General features: G+C 35.4%; 1 protein-coding gene across 1 annotated transcript in view; it reads right to left on the reverse strand.

Annotated features, from left to right (window-relative positions):
- The window catches only part of LOC104386771 (contactin-5-like), a gene marked incomplete at its 3' end in the record, with an annotated part of 128,413 nt that overhangs the window by 38,490 nt on the left and 63,746 nt on the right, over positions 1-26,177 (reverse strand). Inside the window, exons 5-6 of the mRNA XM_009995426.1 lie at positions 25,703-25,798; positions 4,189-4,392 (exon numbers count right to left, since the gene is read on the reverse strand). Of these exons, the coding sequence (XP_009993728.1) occupies positions 4,189-4,392; positions 25,703-25,798 (300 nt within the window). The remainder of the gene's footprint in view (positions 1-4,188; positions 4,393-25,702; positions 25,799-26,177) is intronic.

Here is a 26,177-nt window from a genome sequence, read left to right on the forward strand (position 1 = left end):
TGCAGGGGTGTTGGAGCTAGATAATCTTCAAGGTCCCTTCCAACCCAAACCATTCTGTTATTCTATGATACAAAGAGTTTTATTTATATAGTGCCCTTTGTAAAAGCTGTTTACAACCACAAGTTCTTCTTGTGTTTCTGACAAACATGCTGAGAAGGATGTAATGCCAACCATTAGAACTTAAAAGATTTTTAAACTTGAGCAAGTATTTGAAAAGTAGAAAGTGATTAAATTAATTTTAGAATCAAAAAGCTTAAAAAGTCATTTGAAATCACATAACAGAACTCCATGGCATAGTGTCAAGAACATTTTCAGGTACTTGGGTATTTGTTTTAATGCCATTCTTAATTTCTGACTTCCCTATTAGACTCCATCCTCAGCTATTTCTTTCTCAACAAATTCTCTAATTCTGCTTAACTTTAATGAGCACTTTTTTTCAGCAGCTATATTATCCCATATTTTGTACTATTATCTATCTATCTATCTATCTATCTATCTATCTATCTATCTATCTATCTATCTATCTGTCATCACCTTTTACTATTTGTCAATGGACAAGTCAATATAACCTAAAGCAATTTTAATAAAAAAGAAGAAAAGTACAGTACCATTAACAGAATATTTTAATTATGATCCCATATAGGCTTTTTGTTGCATTCTGAGGAGGAGGTAGACCAAGGCAGATGTCCTAAATAATACATGATTTAGTAAACAGAATTTTCCTGAATATTTTTTCTAGGTAGGTTTATGGAGGCCACAAGGTTTGGTAGAAAGTCTGAATCACTTCACTGAGAAACTTGCTCAGTCATACAGGAAAAGCAAGCAATTTACTAAGAAATAATGAAGAAGTCCATTACAATAAAAGGGCTTTTCCAAAATCCCAACAGATAAACATGAAGGAACAGAAGACTGGTAGAAATTTGTGCATATGAAAAAATGAAGCGGGAAGGTTCTGAGGAGCAATTAATCTATGTGTGAGTGCTCTGCCACTACTCCAGTGGCTCCTAAGGTTGGGTTAGGACAGCTGTATGACAGACACTGTGAAATCCAAATTTACTTGAGGCTGGTATATACTACCCACTTGACATTTAAGAAAATCTGTGCAGTTTTCCTTCCCAGATTTTGTTTCTCAGCTCAATGATGTACACTGCTGCATTTTATCCTTATTTATTCTCCCAATTTCTTTTCCTGTATTGTGTTCCTATGTACTGTATGATACGGATAATAAATCTGTTGATTTTCTGCACAAAACTGGAAACCAATAAAAGCATAAAGAAATGTCATAAAAAAGTATGAGACCAAAATATGAGTAATAAACATCACAATACATTTTTATCTTTCTTTGTGAAAGTTCAAACTTATTAAAAGACAGTAAATGGGTTTTTTCATTTTCAAAGTTTGATACTGACAAGATCAGGTTATGTTAATTCAGTAAAGCTAACCACCTCAAACTCAATAATTAGCATAGGTATTAAACCAGGAAATGAAAATAGGAAATGATACAATAAAGCACACAGCTTTTTGCTACAGGGGCTGTATGCTGTGAGGACAGAAATTTAAACTTGTTACAAGGAATAAAGATTAACTTAATTCAGTTCTCATCCATGAACACTTGTTGTTTTTTTTTTCTTACTCTGTTAAAGTAATCTGTGTTTAAGTCCAGATTTTGTAATATTCAGCAGCACAGGACTAGTCTAAGTTATAGAAAAAGCTGTCAGCAAGGCAAAAGCCTTAGAGTGTGTCTCACTCTCTCTCTGTCTCTCTCTGATTTATGTAAGTATGGATTTACACATGCTGAATTGCTGAAAAGTCCTTCTGAAGAGCTAGAAAGCATCATTAAATGTGGAATAACTTGGGAAAAAATAATATATAGGCTCTTATGGAATAATTAATTCTTATTTTCAAAAATAACATTATTTTGACAGAAAGGAAAACTAAAAAGAAATTATAATGTAATAAATATTAATCTTTTTGCTGCAAGAGCTGTGTTGCAAAAGCTCTGTGGGCAGATATTCCAACAGAATCAGACTTACATATCATTTACACTGAAATACCACACTGCTCCATAGGAAATATTACTGGAAGATGTTGGAGGTTTTTTATTATTTTTGGAAAAAATCCTAAGTCACTTATTGATAATAAGATTTAGGTACTTACTTCCAGAAAAATTACTGCAATTAAATGCCTTAATGAAATTCAAAACTACCTGGGTAATTACCACTATAATCAAATTATAGTGTTCTTGGTGGTACTTAGTGTATTGAATTTGAGTCTGGAAGTTTAGCAGGTCCTTAGTACAGCAACAGTTAAAGTTTTAAGCACCATTCACCACTGTTCACTTACCTAACCATGTGTGCCTTGTGTTATCTGAGTGCATGAATACATATTTCCTGGCATCCAGCTGCTGGACTGTAAGCTCCGTGAGATATTTGCCAGTCCCCTGTGGATGTCTCAGATACCTGAAAGCATCCCGGTGGGGCAGTGGTCACCTGTGTTTAGGCTAATGAACCAAGCTCTAAAGAAACAGCCATTGCTGAGAGAGAAGATCTGCTTCTCTCTGTCAGTGACAGAGCACCAGAATAGCAAGCAAGGGGTTCTAAGGAAAATACATTAGGAGATGTCAGATTGTGCCTCAGCATTTGGAAGCCTAAATTTTTCCACAACTGTTAAATGTTTTTAAATAAACTGTCTCCTTGACCACCTTTCCTTTGCTTATTGCTACAATAAAAGCATGTATATAGAATCATAGAATCACAGAACTATTCAGATTGGAAAAGACCCTTGAGATCACTGAGTTCCACCATCATCCCTACTTTACAAAGTTCTCCACCAAACCATATCCACCAACACCACATTCAAACGACCCTTAAACACATCCAGGGATGGTGACTCAACCACCTCCCTGGGCAGCCTATTCCAGTGTCTAACCACTCTCTCTGTGAAAAAAAATAAATCCTAATATCTAGTCTAAACCTACCCTGTTGCAGCTTGAAGCCATTCCCTCTTTTTCTGTCCCTAATTACCTATGAAAAGACACCAGCACTAACCTCTCTACAATGACCTTTCAGGTGGTTCTAGAGACTGATGAGGTCTCCCCTCAGCCTCCTCTTCCTCAGACTAAATATTCCCAGCTCCTTCAAGCATTCTTCATAAGATTTATTCTCTTGGCCCTTCATCAGCTTCATTGCCTTCCTCTGTACTTGCTCCAGCACCTTGATGACAATCACCTCTCTACTGCTGGTCACACTATTCTAATACAAGCCAGGATGCCATTGGCTTTCTTGGGCACCTGGGCACACTGCTGGCTCATATTCAGCTGCTTGTCAGTTAGAACACCCAGGTCCTTTTCTGCCAGACACTTTCTAGCCACACTTCCCCAAGCCTGTAGTATTGCCTAGAGTTGCTGTGGCCTAAGTGCAGGACCAGGCACTTGGCCTTGTTGAAGCCCACACCATTAACATTAACCCAACGATCTAATCTATCCAAGTCTCTCTGTAAAGTCTCCCTACCCTCATGCAGATCAACACTCCCGCCTAGCTTGGTGTCATCTGCAGACTTACTGATAACACACTCTATGTCCTTATCAAGATGATCAATAAAGATGTCAAACAGAAATGGTCCCAAAACTGAGCCCTAAGGAACAGCAGTTGTGACTGGCCTCACCTGGATTTGACTCCACTGACCACCACTCTTTGGGCCCAACTGTCCAGCCAGTGCTTGATCCAACAGATCATATACTCATACAGGCCATCAACAGCCAGGGTTTTTTTATGCGAGTTCTATGGGGAACCATGTCAAATTCTTTTTGGATGTCCAGATAGACAATATTCACAGCCTTTCCCTTGTCCAATAGTTGGGTCATCAGGTCACAAAAGGAGATCAGGTTCGTCAGGCAGGACTTGCCTTTCATAAACCCATGCTGACTGGGCCTGATCCCCTGGTTGTCCTCAATGTGTCTTCTAATGACACTCAATATGATCTGCTCCATGACCTTCCCTGGTACTGAGGTCAGACTGACAGGTTTATAGTTTCCTGTATCCTCCTTTCTGACTTTCTTATACATGGGTGTTACATTTGCTACCCTCTTATACTGAAAAACAATAAAATAATGATTCTTAAATCAACTGGAGTACTTTTGGCTTAGTATTTTTGCTTTTATATGGTACCCAGAAAAAGTGTATTTCTTACCATCATTTCTTAGTGTCAGAGGAGTAGGAGGACTCAAAACTCTGGCATTTGTCACTGTGTTTTTTACCAGGCATATGTAGCTGCCAACATCAGATGTTTGCACCTTGGAGATGTAGAGATTTCCTGTCTCCTGAGAGATGAAGCGTCTGCTATCTTCTGCCACAAAAGACGGGAATTCATTAAAAACCCAGCTATAGATGATCTCTGAAATCAAACAGGAGAAAAAAAATAAGAGAAAGCAATGATGAGAACAATATTTTGTTATGGTAATGGATTCAGTTGATGCTGTTCATTAACTTTAAATAATATAGAAAATGCCTCACAAAAGCTAAAGGCTTTTAAAACTTTTTGTTTTAGAACTGAAGAGATATTTTTTTTCTCTCCTTGGACTTTTGAAAATAGTGTAAACATCGATTCCACAAGTTCCCTGGGAAAGCGTATTTAATTCCACAAAAAATATTTATATATAATTAAATTGTTCAATATACTCAGAAAACACTCATAAAATATTAGACAATGTCCTTTTCTTGTCTTTAAGGTCAAGCCAAAAATAATATACAAAGCATTCTTTTATCTACTTCTTAATATTTGCAGTGAGATATAATAAGATGCTTCCTGTAGAGCTAGAGATGACTTCTGCAAGTGTATGTATAAACAGGTTTTATTCTCAACATCTATTTTTAAAAACTGTATATTCTAACAACTAATTCTAATAATAATTTTAATAATATTCAACCTACCTTGCAGGTAGTATTACTGCACTACAGTTCAATCTTCTTCTACATCTGTTTCTGAGTCTTAGAACCCTTCCCATATGCATCTTAAATGGCTATGATAAATGAATAATTCCTTAAGCCAAATCTACCAGCTAATATGCCTCATAATCTGTTGGATCAAAGACTAATCAAAATTATTTTTTAAAATGCTAATTAAAGGCAGTGTCTTGGTTCTTATTTTTTATACAGGAATCTCACTGTGTACCTGGAAAATATACACTTTTCCATTTGTACTAATAATAATTGATTGAGAAATAAGATTATTTTCTATTATTCTCTATGATATCTTAATGTATTAAAAGCATAGATGGCTTAATATGTCTGTGCTAGAAATGTCAGTAAAGTTAATGAGATTCTGATTGAGCAGGGAATTACTTGCAGGGAATTAGTCATGTGGAGTTTCACCAATTCAGATTTTTAAACCTTAACTTGTATACTTTTTATATCTTGTTATCCTTTCAATTGTATCTTACACAGTCTCATTTTGTCTTCACACTAAAAAAATAAAATAAAATTCTTCACAACTTAAACTATCACATTAGTTATGGGACAATTTCTTCTGCAATCTACTTCCATAATAGTCTTTAAAGAACTGACTCCAGAGTCAGCAAAGCCAAGCCAAGACTTATTCAGATATATAACATCCCTATCACTACTCCAAGCTGCAAACTGCTCCCTTATAGGGACCAAGATCCAATTCTGTAGACTCAAATTTCTTAGGTGACTACTCTTGCCTTTAGAGCAATATGAAGACAATAACTGCATGTATGTCAGTCTAGTTCCCTCACAGTTTTATCTCCACTACAAGTCAAAAAGTTTTCTTGATGTAGTAAGCTGGAGAAGGACGGGATAGAAAGGGTGAGAGGAAATGCTTCAAAATTTAAATCTTTCTTGGTGCTTTTCTGCTGATTCTAGGAGAGGAAATGGTATAGCTGCTCATGGTAACTGTGAAACACATCAACATCCCAGCTAAATATACAGCACAGCCAGGTGTGCAGTTTAACAGTATGGAACCCATCAGACCTGGCTGTGTGCAGTTTAACAGTATGGAACCCATCAGAAATTCTGACTCATCTGTCCTTTCCATCCTTGTGTTGTACCATTCCTTGACACAGTGGTTAGAAAAGAATGCAAAGGCACAATGACTTTTTTTAATCAGTAAAATCCAAGGGAGCATGCAAGGTGTAGAGATGCAGGATGTTCTGGATTAATTTTGAAGAAGTTCAGTCTACTTTTGAAGTCACATGATGATTTTCTTATGAAATGGTATTAGTAAATAAATGTGATGTTAAAGGACTAAAACTATTTACCTGCCAGCAGGGAAAGACTTCTCCAAAACAGGGAATTAAGCTGCACACAGCAACTTATTGCTTAAAATATTTTTCAGATCTAATTGTAATTCTGAGTGTTTACACAAGACCCTTCAGGATTCAGGGCTCACTGAAAGGTCTCAGAGCATTCAAAATTCCTTTCCTATTCTATTATGTTTTAGGCAAAATACTAATAAGTCTAAATATTTTTTTCTGAAAATTTCATTGCCACATTTTGCTATGATGTCTTATCTGGCAGAAATTATTCATGGCAGCATAAAATTCTATAAAGGGATGATGAACATGTAAGTTCAAGGAAAACACATAGGCTTTAATTGAAGACACCTGTTACCAATTCAAATGGAAAGCAATCAGTCTCACTAATTTCTCTGGCTTAAAAGTAGTTCAAAGCAAACATAAAACAGTCACTACTGGTAGTTCATGTAGAATAGAATTTTATCCATTTGTACCCTAAAAACACATGCAGTGAATTATTTATTAACTAGAACTACTCCTGAGGAATAAATCTCAAGCAATAAATTTTTGTGCCTCTAAGGAAACATAATACTTAGTCCTGCTGGTGCTGATTCTGGAGGGTGGGGGACTACTGTCTTTCTATCACCTTCTAAATTATTTTTGTTGTAAAAAATGGAGTAATATAGAATTGGTACTGATAAAAAAAAAATAGAACTTTTGTCAAATCTAAAACTCAAATAATTTATGATATTAAGCTGTAATTAATGTGTTTATTTGTGCATCTGTATCCCAGCCAGAAGTCCAAACTCCAAAACAAAGACAAAAGTGTTACCAGTTTACTTCTTGACCATTGTCAGCCCATTGACATTGAAGCAATTACTCCTTTTTTTTTTAATTTCTAAAAAGCAAAACCTTAGGAATAGACTTTCAAATACCTGAAGACTTTGCATTTGAATGTTCACTTTGGAATCGAGCTGGATTTCTGAACCTTCTTTGCAGGTGAAATTCACCTTATACACTTTTTTAAGGTTTCTTTCCTGTTAGACCTGTTTAATGAGTCCAGAAGATTCTTCATTCTGAGGGTTATATCCATACAGTATGGCTTCAGTGGGGTTATTGCAAGGAAACTTTGCAATTTCCATTGCATGCTATGCAGAAGAGTCAGAAACAACCACAGCTGGCTTGGGGTCTGGGGACCCAAGAGTTTTTAGCTGACAGAAATAGACGGATGATATTGCAGAAGTTATTTTACAAAAGGATGTTAAAAGAATGACTGCAATTATGGGAAAATGGGTGTACCTTGACATTGATCCATCACACAGATATCTCACATGTCTAAATTTGCAGCCATGGTAGGAGATAAATAGTGCATCAGTGCTCATATTCTATGACTCCAAATGCTCTCAGTTTGTATGCCAGCTAAGTTAGAATTTACGTTTCTTAAATCACAGAATTCCTAAAGAAGGTTGTCCAAGTAAAAAAACTGGGGTTTTGTTTTGTTCTGTTTTCTTCTAGTAATATCAAGCATAAAAGAATCCTCAAATGATTGCAATAACATGTAAATATCACTAATAAAGAAAGAATGATGGAGAATCAACATTTAAATATTTCTACCCATTTATAGACAAGTCTATTTCCTAAATAAAGTACATGCACAGTAAAATATTCTAAACCACCAGTGCATATACATTCCACAATCCACAGAGGTTTAGCACAGGAGCACATGTAAACTACAAGAGAGGCTTGCATTTACATATTATCTGAAATCCCACTCTTAAAAAATGGTAAATTCCTAAGTGAACTTTTTAAATTTCAGAACAAGAAGCCAAAGACCAAACAGATGACACCAGGCCTATTTGTACACTGCTCACTGCAGTTGTTAGTGAACTTCAAACCTATATTTTCTATAGGTTTCCTTTAGGTTAAAAGATTTTAGAAGTGGTGTCACCAGCTAAGCACAAAGCACAGGTGTCATTGTACTAGCTTTTTAGTCTAAATAAACCAAGCTGTAAAATCAGGAAATAATCACCCTAGATATGAACCTTCAGAAGTCATCTCCTTTTGAGAAAAGGCTGAATAAATGCTTTCTCCATGCTGTATGCATTTTGCTTTCAATAGGGAAAAAAGTTTAAGCAAAACCAGGAAACTATGAATACTGCAGTATACAGAAGTTTAGAGACTTTTGAAGAATATATGCTCAGCTTATTTTTTATTTTTATTCCCATCTATTTTATTTTTAACATGACACCTATGCTAAAACAGTAAAGAAGATGCAAAGCCCTTCCTGGAAATTACAGTTGACTGCCAACACAAAAGAAACTTTTATATAAATACTATTCATCAACACAAACAGAAACACAGAGTAAAAAGACAGGTAAATTATGAATTATAGAGGCAGTTGTAAATTGGCATTCTCGTGTGGCTTGGGTTGGATGATTCTTCTGCTGGTAAGTTTTGTTATATGCAAAGCCTTGCTGTGAAAATCATTTAAGCAGTTTTGGTAACTGCAAAACTGCTATTTTCTGTCATGAATGACCAGCATTGTTTACAGACAACTGTCTCCAAGGAGCTTTGTATCTGTTTTCTGAAGGTCATTTGGAAAACATTTGAAATGTCCAATTTGTTTTTATTTTTCATTAAGTACTTTTGAGTGGGTTATGTAGGTGAAAATCTGGGTCACTTGGTGATAAAGTAGTGAGAAGAGAGCATAAATCTCCTATGAAAAGGAATTTGTTCTGTGAAATTTTGTTTGCTATATTTTCCCTAAATTAATTTTGAAGATCTATTTTTTCTGCTTCACACCACAAATTTTTAAACTGTCACAACGTGGCATACTTCCCATAATGGATGAAGCTGGAATACTGAGACAGCAGCATTTTCGTTAGTGCTGGATTGTGCTTTTGGAGGTATCGTTCTGATGCAGAACATGTCAGTAATATGGTAATGCAAAAGTCTTTCTGTCATTGTGGGTCAGTAAGAAATAACCCCATAAGTATTGTAATGAGAGCTGTGCTGGAGGCATTAAAATAGCACCACATCTTCATTCCTGTGTTTGTTAGTAATTGAAGTAAATGCCAGATTCACTTCAAGGTTTTTCTCCTGAGAAATTGCTTATTTCATCCTTTTACCATGCAGTTTCTGGGCAGCCTTTTCATCAGTCCTGTCAGCTTAGTGGTATTTCTGGTGGCAAGTGAAGATGTAACAAGAAAGTTCCCATACAATATACAACATACTCTGTGAAGGCCACCTAAAACCTAAATGTACAGTCCATAAATTGGTTAAACATTGCATCTTCCAGGGCAAAGCATGCAAACACACATCCTGTAATTGTATTTCTGTGGACTTGCGGTGTTTGCACAAGAAATAAGTGTTTTGTGTCTTCTTTCTGTGATGCAGTGGGAGATACAGTACTCTATCTCCTTCAGGATCCTGTTGGGAAAATGTTTCTTCCTTTGTCCAGGATTCCCTCTGATTACTCCAATTCCACAAGGTGGCAGTACTTGATGAATAAATGGTAGTGATGCCGGATGACTGCCAAACTCTTAGATAATACGGGAGTTGTAGCAATTCTGAAGAACTTACGGTTTTGGGTTTTGTTTTTGTTGGGTTTTTTTGTGGTGTTTTGTTGCAGCTTTTTTAATTAATAAAAAAGCAGCAAAAAGTGCACTGAAGATCACAGGATGAGTTTGCATACATATATAACTATAAACCACGAAATTTGTATTATAGCTTTGCTTTACCATTCAGAAATATTCTGTTTAAACAAGACAAAGTGTAAGGAGAAATATATGCCTAAATCTCCTCTACTGAAAAGACAAAACTTAATTTTATCTCAAGTCCAGTTTCAGTCTTTATCATGACACTTGCTGGTTTGATAGTCTCTGTATCAACCACATAATACAGGTGCAAAAATGTGGCACTCTAATGATGAAGAACACTTCAGATTTACAGGAGTGAAGGCTTCATTTTTAGCTAAGAGGAATTATAACATTGGGTTGTTCCTTCAGCCTCCCACCACAACCAGATAAATAATTTTGATGCAGTTCTTTGTGCTGCAGAGGCTTATTATCAGTGCTCATTAATCCTCCAAGAAAATATTTAATTAAGGTAATTTATTTGTTGCATTGTAATGCACCCTCATAGGATAAACAGATATTGTCAATTTATCAGCTAGCAATGAAATTGCTTCTTTTCTGCTCTGGGGGCTCTCTATCTACTACTCACTTACCTGAAACACAGTTCTAGAGATCACATATTTGTCTTTGTTCAGAGTTAATTACAGTGATAAATCTTCAAATATTTTCTTTTTTATAACCATTCGCACAGCCAGTAACTAAAAATATGGTAGAAAGTTAAGTGTACTGTCAGGACTGATTTTGTAGTGGAGAATGCAAGTATTATATCATCATTACAAGTGTACACAGCCAATATAGTCTCATTTGTACCTTTGACATCAATAAAATGTAGTCAGTCAGTGAAATGTGTAAAGACCAATGAAATATATTTCTCATACATATGCTCTTTAAAAAGACCACATACCATACAAGAAAAAGAAAAGAAAAACAGGCTTCTGGGAAAGGATGTTAGATTATTATGTGTATTTGATTGTCATTGACATGATTTTTATATATATATATATATATATAAATCTGTTCCAGAAAGAATCAAACATTGTGATCAATAGGAACTCAAACACACACGTTCCTCAGGCTATTCTTTTGTCATCAGCCCAGTCTTTAAAGATGTCTAGTGGGTTATATTCCTAAATTTAGATGTTCAGAATAACCTATTTCATTGCTCACTTAATAATGAGACAGTTTCCCTTAATAATTTTGTGTATTTCCTTTCTTCTTCCCTTTTTTTTTTTTTTTCAATACTGATTATTAGTTAAGTAACTTACCACACTGAAAGTGTTGAAAACGCTTTACTGATGACCTATATTAACTTTGGAATTACAATGGAAGATCATAATCCTTGTCTGCATCAGGCTTGTGATCTTGAGTCTTGATCAATCAAATCTCTTGAATTTTCATTAAAAAACACACTTTAGAATAATCTACTTATTTTTATTATTATAATCTCTACTGCTTTTCCACATCCTACAACACAGGACTCAAAGCTGGACATGATATTCTATCTGAGACATTGATAGACTGGCATAATAGTCATGCGTAATCGGTAGGCAACAGTCATCTTAGTATGTCCTAGAATTGAAGTCTGCAATTTTTCATTCTATTAAGTATCCAATTTTCTGTAATGGCAGTATTTTTCCAAGGAAGAATACCATTTTATCACTTATTTCTCTTCATTCTATCTGTAAATTTGTTGTCTTTTAAAGTATAGTAATCTGCATTTTGCTGAATTTTGTTACTCATTGCAAGCTGTTTCTCCAATGTACCGATCCTTTTAGATTCTCATTCTGTGCTCTGTGGTGATTGCAATCTCTTGCATCTAGGAGTCATTCGCAAATGCTAAATATGTCTTTCTTTCCACTAGGCCATTCACATTTTAAAAGAAAAAAATTAAATTGTATGTGAATTTGATATGATTTGTACTTAAAAAAATCTGGATTGGCTGTTTCTTAAAGGTCTCATTAACATTGTATTGCCTACAAAATCAGTGTTTAAAATTTTGTAACAGTAAATTTGCAGATTTCAAACTCTGCCTAACTCTGGCCCCTCCTCCATTAAAACAAAACAAAACAAAACAACCCAAAATGTTTTATTTTCTTGACATATTTTGAAATTATTTTTGAGATATTTTTAAGACACTATATTCTCAGTAACCTTTTCATGTAAAGAACATTTACCAATATTTTTTTTTGTCTTATATAAGTAAAGAGAAAGGGGAAAATAGTGTGAATTATATGCGGGGGGGAAGCTGGTGGTGGAAACAAATAAACTTTTGGTTAGAACAGAAATAACTTTTTAAGGAAGAAAAACACTGGGAAGAGAAAACACTGATCACAAGGCAGATGAACTGCAAATATGATGCTTTAAAAATCTTATGAAAGCAAATAAATAATTCTAACAACAGCTCTATTATTGATGCTCATCTATTATTATGTAGGAATATAAATCAATATTTATGTAGAAAAATCCTGAATGTTCCATATAAATTGATGTCCTATGTTTAATAACATACCAGGTAATGCAAATGTCACTGTATAATGCTATTGTCTATGAAAAGCAGTGAAGAAAGTGCATAGTAAAAAGCAATAAAATTAAACAGTCCAAGTAAGTAATAGCACAGGACTTAATTTAGCAAGTAAGTATTGGCAGTGAAGCTCTTTTAATCAATACTGCTGACTATATAGAATTAGTGAAATATCTAAGGCCAGCAGGACTAGGGAAGTGATTGTCCTCGTGTAGTCAGCACTGGTGATGCCACACCTCAAATACTATATTTGGTTTTGGGCCCCTCACTATAAGGACATTGAGATGCTGAAGCATGTCCAAAGAAGGGCAATGAAGCTGGTGAAGGTTTTGGATAACGTCTTACAAGGAGCAGCTGAGAAAACAAGTTATTTAGACGGGAAAAAAGCAGGGCAGGGGGGGAGACCTTATTGCTCTCTGCAACTAACTGAAAGGAGGTTGTAAAGAAGCGGGTGTTGGTCTCTTCTCCAAAGTAACAAGCAACAGAACAGGAGGAAAGGCGTGAAGTTGTGCCAGGGGAGGTTTAGATTGGGTATTAAGGAAAATTTATTCACTGAAAGGGTTGTCAGGCACTAGAACAGGCTGCCCAGGGCAGTGGTGGAGTCAACGTCATTGGAGGTCTTTAAAAGACATGGAGATGTGGTGCTCAGGGACATGGTTTAGTGGTGGATTTGATAGTGCTAGGTTAACAGTTGTACTCAATTACCTTAAAGGGTCTTTTACAACTTAGATGATTCCATGACTCTATAATTAGTAATTTTCAAAGATAAGAATTAAAGGTAAATTTGTTCAAGCATTAGAAGGGTAATCAGGAAGACCGACATTAAACTTAAATAAAACTATTCAATATGAGATTTTATTATTATCCAGTTTAGAATGTGAGATATAATTAAAACTATTGGAAGAAAATAAAACTAGTCAAACAAACTAAGTGTATTTTTATTGTTCTTTTTATCAACAAAGTTTCTGTAATGTTCCTAGAATTCATCTTTGATAAAAGCACACACTAAAAAAATAGAATTGGATAACCTCAACATTAATAACTGTGCATTGAAAATGTTAAAAACTGACTGCAAAGCAAAAGGATCAGTCCTGGAATTCCTTGTCCTCTACTGCTGAACTTTTTAATAGTTAAAAATAAACCTTGACAGTTGTATTTACTGATCTACAGGAAACATAAAACTTGGCAGTGTCAAATGTACAGGACAAGTCACTGGTAAATTACTTTGGATAGCTTATTACTGTTAGAGCCTTTTTTAAGACGCAAATGTGTTGAATGTACAGTAACACAAAATTATTATTATTTCGTAATGATTTAAATTATTTATTAATAGTTTCAATGAACAATAATTATTTATTAATACTACTGTGCTTATATAAAAAGTGTGGCATTGGAAAATAAAGAAGATGCTGTTTAATGCTCAGGAAAACACATCACTGTACAGGACATTTAGATGGAAAAATTATTTTCTCTTGCAAAACATTCAATACATTTTAACGTAAAATATTTTTCTCCTTTTCTCTCTTTCACTTTACATCTTTCTTGTTCCCTGATTATACTGTGGTACTTAAGCTTCTCTACATTTTAATGGCACCAGTGTGAGTTACTCTCACATGATCTACTTCTTTTTTACCTAAGTCTGTCACGGGGGTGAGGAAAATGAAAAATCATATTCCAGAGCAGTATTACTTTCAGCAAATTCCAGAATCCCACACCCAAGTGGGCTGCTGCAATACATGGAAATTTCATTTTGTAACTACTGCAATGGTACAAATAGATTCTTGCATTTTGAAAGCATAACTAGAACACCCATCAAAACAAAACAAAACAAAACAACAACAACAAAAACAACCAAACAAAAACAACCAAACAAACAAACAAAACCTTGGAAGTAATAGTAGGATGATGATTATTCAAGTTTGTGGATTATTGCTCTGTCAAGTGCAAGAGTGACATGATCTCTTGTTCAGCAGAGAGATGCAAAATCTCTGCATACTTCGCTTTTCCTTATCATTTATCAACAGAAGCTTGCTTAGGCAAATTGGGTTATTTGGCTGAAAATACTCATTAGTACTCCAGCTATCAGAGTACCAGTCTCTCAAGGAGTTTATATGTATGTTTCAGTTTGCCTTCTTTGTGCTTTCAAGGAAGAAAGCCACTTAAATTTGTCACTGTTTCATTCATTCACCTTGATTCCTAGTGCCAGGAAATATTATAGTAGTAGAAAGATTTATTTAACAAGACTTAATTTCAGACTTCAAGGTGTAGAAACTAAAATAAAAAGTTACTGCAGTTCTAGTTTATACTTCAAAACATGACCTTTTGTAACAGCCTTCACTACTCTTTACATGCAGTTGTTGTCATAGGAATTCTATTTGCAAAACCTGAGTACTTGAAGTCCATGGATTTGCCTTTATATGGCCACACATACCAAGCTCCATTGCCCCTGTGCTTTATATTCTCTTGGTCCTGTGTGTTTCAATATAACTTTAAAGGCTTTTTGTGTTTGTCTGGAGGTCAGTGTTTAGTGAAATCCACTATGACTATGGCACAACAGGACTGATGGATCTTCCTTGGGCATGCTCCTTTGCTCCCGTGGTATTTGTTATCCTAAGATCACAAATCACAGAATCACAGAATGTTAGGGGTTGGAAGGGACCTCCAAAGATCATCAAGTCCAATTCCCTGCCAGAGCAGGACCAAAAAAAATCAATCCAAAAAAACCCCCACAACTAGGGCAGATCACTCAGAAAGGCATCCAGACAGGTCTTGAAAGCCTCCAGAGAAGGAGACTCTGTAACCTCTCTGGGGAGCCTCTTCCAGTGCTCTGTAACCCGCACAGTAAAGAAGTTCTTCCTCATGTCGAGGTGGAACTTCCTGCATGCAAGTTTGAATCCATTGCCCCCTGTCCTATCAAAGGGCAAAAGTGAAAAGAGCTTGTCCCTGCATTCTTCATGCCCCACCCTCATGGATTTATAGACATTAATTAGATCCCCTCTAAGTCTTCTCCTCTCTAGACTGAAAAGCCCCAGGTCTCTCAACCTTTCCTTGTAAGACAGGTGTTCCAGTCCCTTAATCATCCTCATAGCCTCTGTTGGACTCAAGTAGATCCCTGTCCTTCTTGAACTGGGGAGCCCAGAACTGGACAAAATACTCCAAGTGAGGTCTCACCAGGGCTGAGTAGTGGTGTAGGAGAACCTTCCTTGATCTGCTGGAGAAACTCATCTTAATACACCCCAAGATAGCATTGGTCTTCTTGGCCATAAGGGCACATTGTTGTCCCATGGATAACTAATCTACCGGTAGTCCAAGTTCCTTCTTCACGGATCTGCTTTCTAGCAGATCACCTCCTAGCCTGTACTGATGCATTTTGTTGTTCCTTTCCAGGTGCAGGACTCTGCACCTGCTCTAAATCAAAGCAATACCATTCCCATCACTTTTATATGGCAAAACTAAAGAAGAAGGAAGTGATTTTGCAGTGGTTATAATTTGGGTTATAGTCAAAATGAAATTGCCACTAATACACAGTTATTTTAATTTTTTTTTTTTCTCTTTTTGTACATCTACAAGAAATACCCAAACCATAAAAGTTCTACTCAATTAATCTTTAGGAGCTGTGTAGATTATAGATGAATATTGTAGATGGGTAACTATTCCCTCATCCTCCCTCCAAATTTGATTTTCAAATGTTAAAAAAAAAATAATCAGTATAAATCACATAATACCCCATGTGCTGAAGATCTAGTGCTGAGCTCCTTCATGGTATATTTTCTAGGTTAAATGTACTAAGGAATGGGTTATTCATTACATCTTCTGGAACACAATGGAACATGTGAACATATGTTTCAGAGAATAACACAAATCCAGATTTCTATTCCCCAAAAGACAGTTTGAGCATTAGGACTGACAGTGACAGATTATTTTTTCACCATAATTAAAAAATAATTCAAAGTACAGATGAAGAGAAAGATTCATGTTACAATAACAAACTGTCCTAGAATGCTGATAATGCCATTCAACCATGTTGTACAAATAAATCACTACAAATTACTTCAGTAACAATAAATCATCTAAAAATTAACAATGTAGAGACTGTAAGTCTTACCTGTTTCTAAATACAGACAATACACAGTTGGATCCCTGTGCACCTTGTTCTGTACAACTGAAAACCCAATGAGCTGTTTCCATCCATCTTCTACTTGTCATGTAATTGTTATTTAGAGATAATCTCTAGCCTTCTGTTAGCTTACCTCCAGCCTAGGGCAGTGTCCCATGCTTATCATCTCTCCTCCTCAATCCCTTAGCAATAGCAGTCAAAGTGACACCTGCTGTATCACATTATATATACATATCACATTGAAAGAGAAGATATTTTTCCAACTCTCTTTGTTTTTGTTTTGTTCTAAAAAAAAAAAAAAGCACTATTCTGTTAATGCAAACTACAATAAATTCTCCTCCTTCTTGTGTTAAGTATTTGTATATTTTTCAAAAGGCTAATTGTGGTTTTCATACCCATTTGCTTTTAGGCATAAAGTATGATGTTGTAAAGCCACAAGATCTGGACTGTACATCAGTACAATTTTAATCTTTCCTTGAAATTTTCTTTGTAGATTATCCTCTGAAAAACGTGTAGTGCTCCTTCCTTTCATTCTGCATTAGGCAGAGCTGAAACCTGACTCTTTAGATGTGAAACTACATGGTAGTTTACTCAACTTCTAAAGGATTCTGCAGGAGAAGCCAAACTGTGACAAACCATGAGTATTACCTATATCCTTCTTTCCCTTCTCCTTTCTTCTTCTTGAATTTTGTAACCCTTCCGTCCCCAGTGGACTTGTTTAATTATTGAAGGAGGAAATACTGTGAAAATTAACGCTTCAATAAACCAATAAATGAAGTTAAATTTTCCAGTTACAGATTCTCCACAGTAGGTTAATAAGAGCAATGCAACAAGAATTGTATTAGATGGTTAATGAAGTCATCAGCAATGATTTTAACAGTATTGGAACGTAGCACGAAAACACCGGAAATAGAAGTGGCCAATCAAATTATCAGAACTAAGTGCGCTATTAATTGCTGCAGTGTTAAAAAGATAGAATTGGGATTGAAAAGAAGCAACTGCTCCCCTGTAACTACTCTGGAAAATGTATCTTGTTGTCAGAAGATGAAAGATCCATATGTGCAGCTGCACAGGAGTTTGGATTTGACTGTAATCATCCAGATGAACCCTATGATATTATTATTATATCTATTCAGTTATTTTCTCCTTGAAAAATCCAAGCAATTACCTTTGAAGTACTTACTGTTGCTTAGATATATATTTTTAGTTTTAAAATAAAATAACATAAAAATAATAAAATAAAATAAATAATATAAAATAAAATAGAAAGAAAACTAGATATCCTGACTAGAATTGTTTTCATATAACTTCATTTATTTGAAACAATCTTCCAGAACTGATTAGATAAGACCATAAAGACAACTTATGTCTCATTAAGCATTGTATCAACTCTAATGGTTGTAAGTTGACTTTCATATTCCTTAAAAAATAAGAAATAGCTGACTTTGTTAAAAACAGAAACTTGTTAATGGCATCTAATAGCTCTCAGCTCAGTTCAGTCAAAAGCTTTGTCCTTCTGAGTCAAGACTGACTTCCTAACATTTTCAGTAGTCATTTTTACTAGAATCATAATTGAATTCAGTTATTCATGCCAAGTCCAAAAAGAGTTATCAACTGCTTTTCCTGAAAAATCCATTGATTTCATTCTTTTTTGAAACTTAGAAAGTTCCCCACAAGGGTAATGGAGAGAAAGTCAGACTCCAGACCCTTAGAACGTAATAATGTCTCATTTTTTCTTCCCTCTTGTCACCTTTGGTTTCAACTGTCTGATTAGCCTTAGTTACATCGATTACATTTGCACACTCTTCTCTGTTCTTTTCTGTGGTATGAAGTGGAGAGGTAACTTGAATTAATTAAGGATTTTCTGTCTTAGACAAAATGGGCTTTCTGACATTTAACTAGCTGACTTATTTGTAAAATTATATTGTGCCAGCTAGCAGCTTAGTAAACTGTAAGAACTAAGTAGCAAATTGATTCTCATAGGAAGGTTATGATGAGAGGGTCAATCTTGTGAGAGCCGTGTACCCCTGTGCCTGCAACTGCTGTATGTTATTCTGATCTTAAATCTATTAATGTAGGTCTCTTGCTGTTTTAGAAGTTACATAACCTGTACCACAGGAGAAGGTTTTACAACACCATTTCCTAATTTAAAAGAAATGTGGTTGTAATAACATGAACATACATTTCTGGTAAATCTGACAGGACAATCCTGTCTTGGTTAATCACTAGACTAAGAGGCTCCTCATAGTTAGGTCCAATTTTTTGGGACATCTCAGTAACAGGCCAGCAACTTATCTTTAGAGAAGAGGAGCTTGTCCACTATGGAAATTTTCATCATTATTTTCCCATTTATTGAGCTGCAAATAGCTACATAAGGCATTGCCTGGACAGAAATAAAGCATGAGCCTGAGGGCCAAAGGAATGCATTTTTTAAATTAATGTCCCTTGTTTCCTCCCTCTTCTTTTGGTATCTTCATACACATTGATTCTCCTGAACTGGCAGCTGGGATAATATTTGTTGACAACAGTGTGGCTGTGAAACTACAGCACACATCCCTTAAGCAGAATCCTGTCAGGGCTGCCCCTTCACCCAATGATGTGCACTGCCTTAACTGGCCAAGGTCAAACAGCTTTCTCTCACTGCATTTTCATAGTCCCTGAGGGAAACAGTTCCCCCTGAGGGAAAGAACAGCTCCAGTGAGTGATCCAGTGGGTCTAGGGACATTAATCTTTCAGTTTCTAGTGTACCATATATTTTGAAATAATTGTTAGTGTTTTTAAGGGAGTAGGGATGTTTTTCAGCAATGATAACATTCATTTTGAGAAGTGTTTTTGTTTTGGTTTGGTTTTTTTAAATACAAAATTGCAGGTTCCTTGGGAGATTTTGCTACAGTTGGGCCAGTAATGCATTTCCGTATATTTATTATTTTTCAAATTATCAAAACCAAAAAAGATAAAACCAAGACCTCTAAGCCATGAAAGCTTAAATTTATAATTATTTATCCATGTGCCTACTGTACAGACATTGCCTAGAGTCTGGGGCACATGCAGATCATTACAATCTAATTAAAATCTAATAACAGCACATTGGCTAAGGACTGGGGGTAACTTTTCATTGGCAAACATAAACTTGTTGCAATGCTACTCTACAGAAAATTATATCATTCCCAAACTCGTAAATTTCATATCTTCAGATGCATGCCTTCAACAAGATTGAGGAAGGAAAAACCTTTAAAGTGCCCAAGGGAAGTCAGCAGCAAAATTACTGGTCATATATTGAGTAATGAAAAGACTACAGAAGAAAAAAAAAAAAAAAGAAAAAGAAGTTAATTGTGTTTGTTCATTCTGTAATGAAAACTACAGCATAGTCATCAATCAGTTGCACAGATAAAGAATATAGATTCTTATATTGAGCCATGTCAGGAGCCATGGACATTCACTTTAATTATAAGACACATGAGAATCATCATTACTGAAAAAGAAACTTCCCAAAGCAGTCTAGTAAATGTGATAAAGCAGGGGATGTGAGAAGGAAATAACTTTATGATTCTTCCAGGGAAAATTGTGGGTGAAGAAATGAAATGACCTTATGTAATTAACCAAAATTAGGCCAGGAATATGGAATGTAGAGGAACCTGTCTTCTAACACCTTATTTTTTTTATTTTCTCCTGTTATTGGAAAGCAAACTTCAAGCCTTGTTAGCATTCAGATAAAGTCAAATAAACACAAAAATATAGTAAATCCTGAGGGAAGTACAGTAACCCTTCAACTCATGATAGCTAACTCATTAAGTTAGCTACATGTGGCTCTCAAAACAGTGTTTTTAAAACATTTTATATGTACATCATGACCATTTATATGTTATGGGCATTTAATGAAGTGATAGAGAAGTTGTGCCATTGTGTCACCTATATATGGCGTATTAAGGGCTTATTAAATAAACTTTGCTGTCCTGTACAGTATAGCAAGCATTGTCTAATACCATTACTTAAGTGGCCTGTTTCTGCTACTCTTCATTTTGTTCCCACAATGAATGAAAGTGAGTGCAGAACAAACTATGGCTTCCAATTATGAAAAAAATCCCAACAACAACAGAGTTAAGATGGGCATTCTGTATGTCTTCATATCAATCCTCTTACTACAAGTCAACTGTTAAGTCTGGGATGGAGATTGGCTTCCAATATAACATTGAGGTAAGACTTAAGAAAAAAAACATAAAACCAACCCAACCCCCAAACTTGGGTAATGATGATAGTTATGTCTAGTGAATGTGAAATGTTCTATTTGCCATCACCAGTTCCATAGATATTCATCTCCATTAACTACTAATAGAAGGTAATGAGTGATGAGTAAGTTCTGCTTAGTTTAAGAGACAAAATGGTTGAAACCATGATCTGTTCAACTGTTGTTTTGTAAATACTGCAAGTGGTCACTGCTGTGATAGGAAACAGCAAAACAGTCCTCCTTGTTCTCAAGGTGTGAGGAGAAATGAGACTTTCCCCACACATTGGTCTCTCCTTGAAGAAAGTTGGATGCAAATTATATAGCTTTCTATGCTAAAGATTATTTGAATATTCGTATTTGAAAAAATGTATTATAGAAAGAAACTGGATGTTATCTTACTATTTAATAAATACAGAACTATATGGATGTCACAAATCATGGTCAGGAAGAAATCTCAACTATAGCAACAGGTTAAGCATGATCAAGTAGCATTCATTCATGTCCAGAGAGACACTGAAATTCAGAGATCTAAGTTCACCCAGGCTTCCTATGATTTTTAAGAAACTGCTAATGGTTAGATCAGCATAAAAGCTGAAGTTCTCTAATGCTGTGCACTGAAATGCCACGGTTAGTTGCCGGGATCCTGGGACTCAATCCACAGCCTTAAGATAACCTTGTGACCTTCATATACATAAAGTTAGACATCTGTGAATTGCATTCACAAAAGCCAGCTTGGTAAGCAGAGAGCCAGAGGGTGTATGGATGTCTTCAAAACAGAATTTACTGTGTCCTGCATGCAGGTATCTGAGCCAATTGCCTGTAAACAAGCTAATGAGCATAATGTGGGCAGTCCAGCCCAAATATAAAAAAATTGTTATCATAGCTTATTTGCTTGAAGGAATCTGTGCCTAACAATTCTGTATCTGAATGAGGTAATTTAGAGCCTGTCTCATTATTTCTATGTATAATTTGTGCAGTATGGACCTAAGCAGGGGAATTCTAACTAGAGAGCTACTGCACTTCAGCTGGACTTGGCTTCCTACTGGCTGTGGACCTGCAGTCGAAAGCTGCAGTTTTGCTGCAAATGAAATAATTTGATTTGACTTTTGCCAATTAGTATGAGGACTAAGACAGCTGTATAGGAAACAGAAGAAGAGGACAAAACCTTCTGGACCTTGGTAGAAAGAGGTTTTTTTTTATTTTAGCATCTTGCCAGTTTAGCAACACACTATGCAGACAACCAAAAGATGCATAGAAAGGACTATGATGCCCATAACCCTGGCATTAATCATCTTTGTTGAAGCATTTGTCATGAAAACTACAGCTTTACAACACTGAAAGGGAGGTATAAAAGATGCAGCCTATTATAAAATTTCCAAATGGAATCAGCTTTGTCCTTTAGAAAGAGATTTTTAAAAAAGTTATAGTTTAACATCTGTACAGATGTTACGTGATCAGGAAAGATTACATAGCAGTGCTCCCTCCAGACAGCAGTGCCCCTCTGAGGCAGGAGGGAGCAACATCTGCCTCCCCCTATATGCATCAGTGCTGCTCTCCTAACAATGGGAATCGTCATTCCCTTTTAAGCTCATACTGAAAGCTTTGAATAAAAGCCTTAAAAAGCTGGTTGGAAGTACTAATTCTGAGGGAAACATGTATGTCTAGATGAAGTCTTCCATTCATTTTTAATCTCCCTATGGCAAAACTTGTAATTAAGATGATTAAATGACTGAATAAAACCCTATATTTACATCCACTAGAATACCACAATGAAAAGCCATAATCCTGTTTATGGAAAAAAGCAGTAGAGGCCTTTTAAAATGTAGACATTGAATAAACCTTGTTATTTACACAGTTGGTGATTAATGAACCTTTTGCTTAGCAAGGGTACCTAAGAGTTAACTGCCTGGGAAACTCATCTTGGAGAAAAAACAAGTGGGGGCTGGGGAAGATTTGAATGTTTTGTTTATAGAAGAAGAAGAAAAAAAAGATACAATTTTATGTTTACAGGTGAACAGATTATCTATGATTAATATATTTCACAAGGGACAATTTAAGGATTTGCAACAACAATAAGTATTAGTGGAAAAGCTACTATACTAGGCACATTAAGATGTTACAGGACTAAATGAAGTCAGAGGCAGCATTTTTTTTTGAGTAATGGTCCAGGAAAAACAAGAGGTGACAACCTGCTGGTGGCTGTTTGTCTTAAGGAGTCTGCATAAAATCCTTTTTGTTGAATGTATTTTCCTTCAACATTCTGAAAGTTCACAGTGTTTTCCCCCAAAATCTCCTTCATTTTTCTTCTCAGTTATTTCTCAGCAAACGTGACAATAACTTATGACAAACTTATTTATTAAAAACAATAAATATTTTTCTCATCTGAATCTGCACTGCAAGTATTCAGAATATATTTCAGGTATTTATTTTTTGTTTTAGCTTGTGTTTGTTCATTACATAACCTCTTGATAATATATCACAGCATTAATAAACAGAAATAAAGCCTGTATACACATGAAACTTGTTTTCTGATTAAATTCTTGCAAAAAAAAATAAATATTTTTTTTGTGAGTGGTGCTTTGTAAAGACTTTCAGATTTTTCTAGAATAGAATGAAGTTATTGTTCAATCTAAGGTATTTACTTCATCTTCTATATGAAAATATGTTAATAAAACTATACCTCTTTTAGAATAGTATTTTTTCACTTAGACATATTTCTTTTCCCACAATGATATGGTCATTTCCTAAAAGGACTCAATCCTGACAATTTTCTAAGTAGTTATTGACTTTAGAAATTGAGGAATGGGATTCTGTTGAAGGAAAAATTGCTTATGAGGTTCTGAAGAATGATTAAGTTTGATATTGTATCATGGGTTTATCTCCTGGGTTAAGTAAGCGAAAATTATTTCTAAAGGTGCTGATCAATGTGAACAAATCAATATAGCAGAGCTTGCAATGTTTATCTGCAAAAATTCCTCTATCATCAAAAACACCACCATAACTCACGATCTAGTTAATTTTAGATGTTCATACATTTCAAACATGCTTTAAATAGTCTTCACCTTAGATATATCTACTACAATAGCTTAGTATTCACTTGAATTTTGTCTCCCAGGTGATTTTAAGGGTCAGCATTTCTTAGGACTATTTAGAAAGCAGAACTTTGTGGAATCATTTATTGTTTAAACCAGATGTGGAATTTTTTAGAAGGCCCATGGAGGTAGGTCTCTGTTTTCCCAGAAGATTCCAGCCACTGTGCTAATACCATTTGCAGTTTCACTGCAGTATCACACGGGCTTAAAACCTCTTCATATTTTGCAAGTAGGAAGATGGACGGAAATTGCACGTGGTTCTGCATTACCACGGCAAACAAAAGAAAGGGAAGCCAAGTCTCCTTCCCATTCACATGAGGTTGTGTTTACATCTGCATATCAATGCAATTTTTCAGCTTTCAGTGATTACTCTTCCACACTGCAGAACCTTTCTTGGCATAGCTATGGTGACAAAATTATGCCAACAGGGGCTTAAAATATTTTTCTAGAAATAATTTTAATGCTGGCATATCATACCAGTGCTCAAACAATATAAACTAAATCAGCTGAACACTGCCTGTGGGCACTGTAGTTTCCACAGCAAGGGCTGGCCCATTGATTAAAATGAAAGATACCAGTTTTCATCATCAAAAGTAATGTGTGTATTACAGTAGACCATTGCACTGGACTCTGTCTAGATATAAATTTAAAAGCATAATTTTAGGAAAAAAAATAGAAACAGTTTGATGAAATATAAGGTGCATTTTGTGGAATGACAGCTGTTAAAAGGCATATGACTACTTCACTTGTGGTGGCCATCTATCCTTACACTCTCAATTTGTTTGGAGAAATCAAATTCAGCTGTGGTGTTGAAATTGTCTCTCACTTTTTCTGCCTATGCCTTTTCTCTGCCTGCTTACTTGTCACAATTAAGCCTTAACATCATGCACTCAATTCCATCACGGAGATACTGCAGTGTCAACTTCAGAAGTAGATTATAAAAGCAATCATAATAAGATAATGAAACCAGAACAGAGAAAAGCATAGAGATGGCCAGATGATTAATTACATTGATAGCTGTAATACAGTAATAACAATCATTTCAGAATGAATAGAATCTGAACACATTTCTCAAACAGAAGTTCAGTGAAGGTTTTTGTTTTTTGCACCTTTTCCCTCTGCAGTGTGACTTTTTCCAGGGCTCAGATTTGGACAAATTAAAAATCCTGTCAGTACAGGCCTGATTTTCCAAAGAGAAAAGGATAGACTATACTGCATATTTTGAAAAAAAGTGTCTAGCACTGCATCCCCAAGAGTTACATGGTTGCAAATACGAAGACACACTTAGCTATCTGCAGACATTGCACGAGAGCCAATCGGAAAGCAAAAATATAACCTCTCTGTAATATTTACACTTTCATTTGGGAATCCACAGGCATTTAATGGGTTTTACAATACTTCTGACTTCTAGGAATAATGCAGTTGTACTGGAAACTAATCTATACAGCAAGAGGAAGCAACCAAAATCATGACTGTACTACCGAAAACAAAAGACAATTTGTATTCAACAACTGTCTCTTGACATTGACATTTGGAACAATTTCTGAAGGTTTCTTAAACTCTAAAAGAAATCTTCTGTGACCTTGAGGCAGCATATTCACCACTGGTGGCACAAAGACTATTGTTATATTCAAGTTTTATACTGGCAATAAGACAATCTTGTAACAGAAATTCAGCTGCTATTCAGTGGCATTTGCAGTGTATGAGCTTTAATTACTCCTTCGGTACTCCAAAAACAAAGCAGAATGGTGGATATTCTATTTTTAAATTCTGCAAATACACATTGTATGTAAAATAGTGAGCATCCAATAATGAGCATACTGTAATGGACCAGTGTGCAAACAAGCTGCACCCTTCTGTACCTGGTGAATGAAGTGGAGGGGAGCACATCAGAACCACTCCTTGACCTTCACGTACAGAGACAGCACTTCTTGTCCGACCACTAAAATTCCCCAGATCTGTCAAAAGGAGAAAGAATTTTAGTTACATCTCACAAATTTTTAATTTTGTGGCTACTGTGACTTACATTTTACTTCCTCTTGTAAAGCTGACAATTCCTTTTTTTCATGTCTTAATCTATAATAGGAAAGCCTTTAAAAATAAATCTATTTTTTTTTTACAAAATTTTCAAGTTACCTCAGCATTTTGTTACCCTTTTTGGTGCACTTAGATGTAGTATAAAAGAAAAAGCAGAAGACAATATATATATACTTTATTAAAATATTTAATAGTCCTTTCTTTTCTTTTTGCTATATCCTGCTTGTTGGTTTTTTTTGTTATTTTTTTTTTTTTTTTTTTTTCCCGGGGGAAGGGTTTTATGCCCCGGGTAAAAAAAAA

Source organism: Chaetura pelagica, unplaced genomic scaffold (assembly GCF_000747805.2).
Source record: "Chaetura pelagica isolate M959 unplaced genomic scaffold, ChaPel_1.0 scaffold44, whole genome shotgun sequence".
Classification (NCBI taxonomy): Eukaryota; Metazoa; Chordata; class Aves; order Apodiformes; family Apodidae; genus Chaetura; species Chaetura pelagica.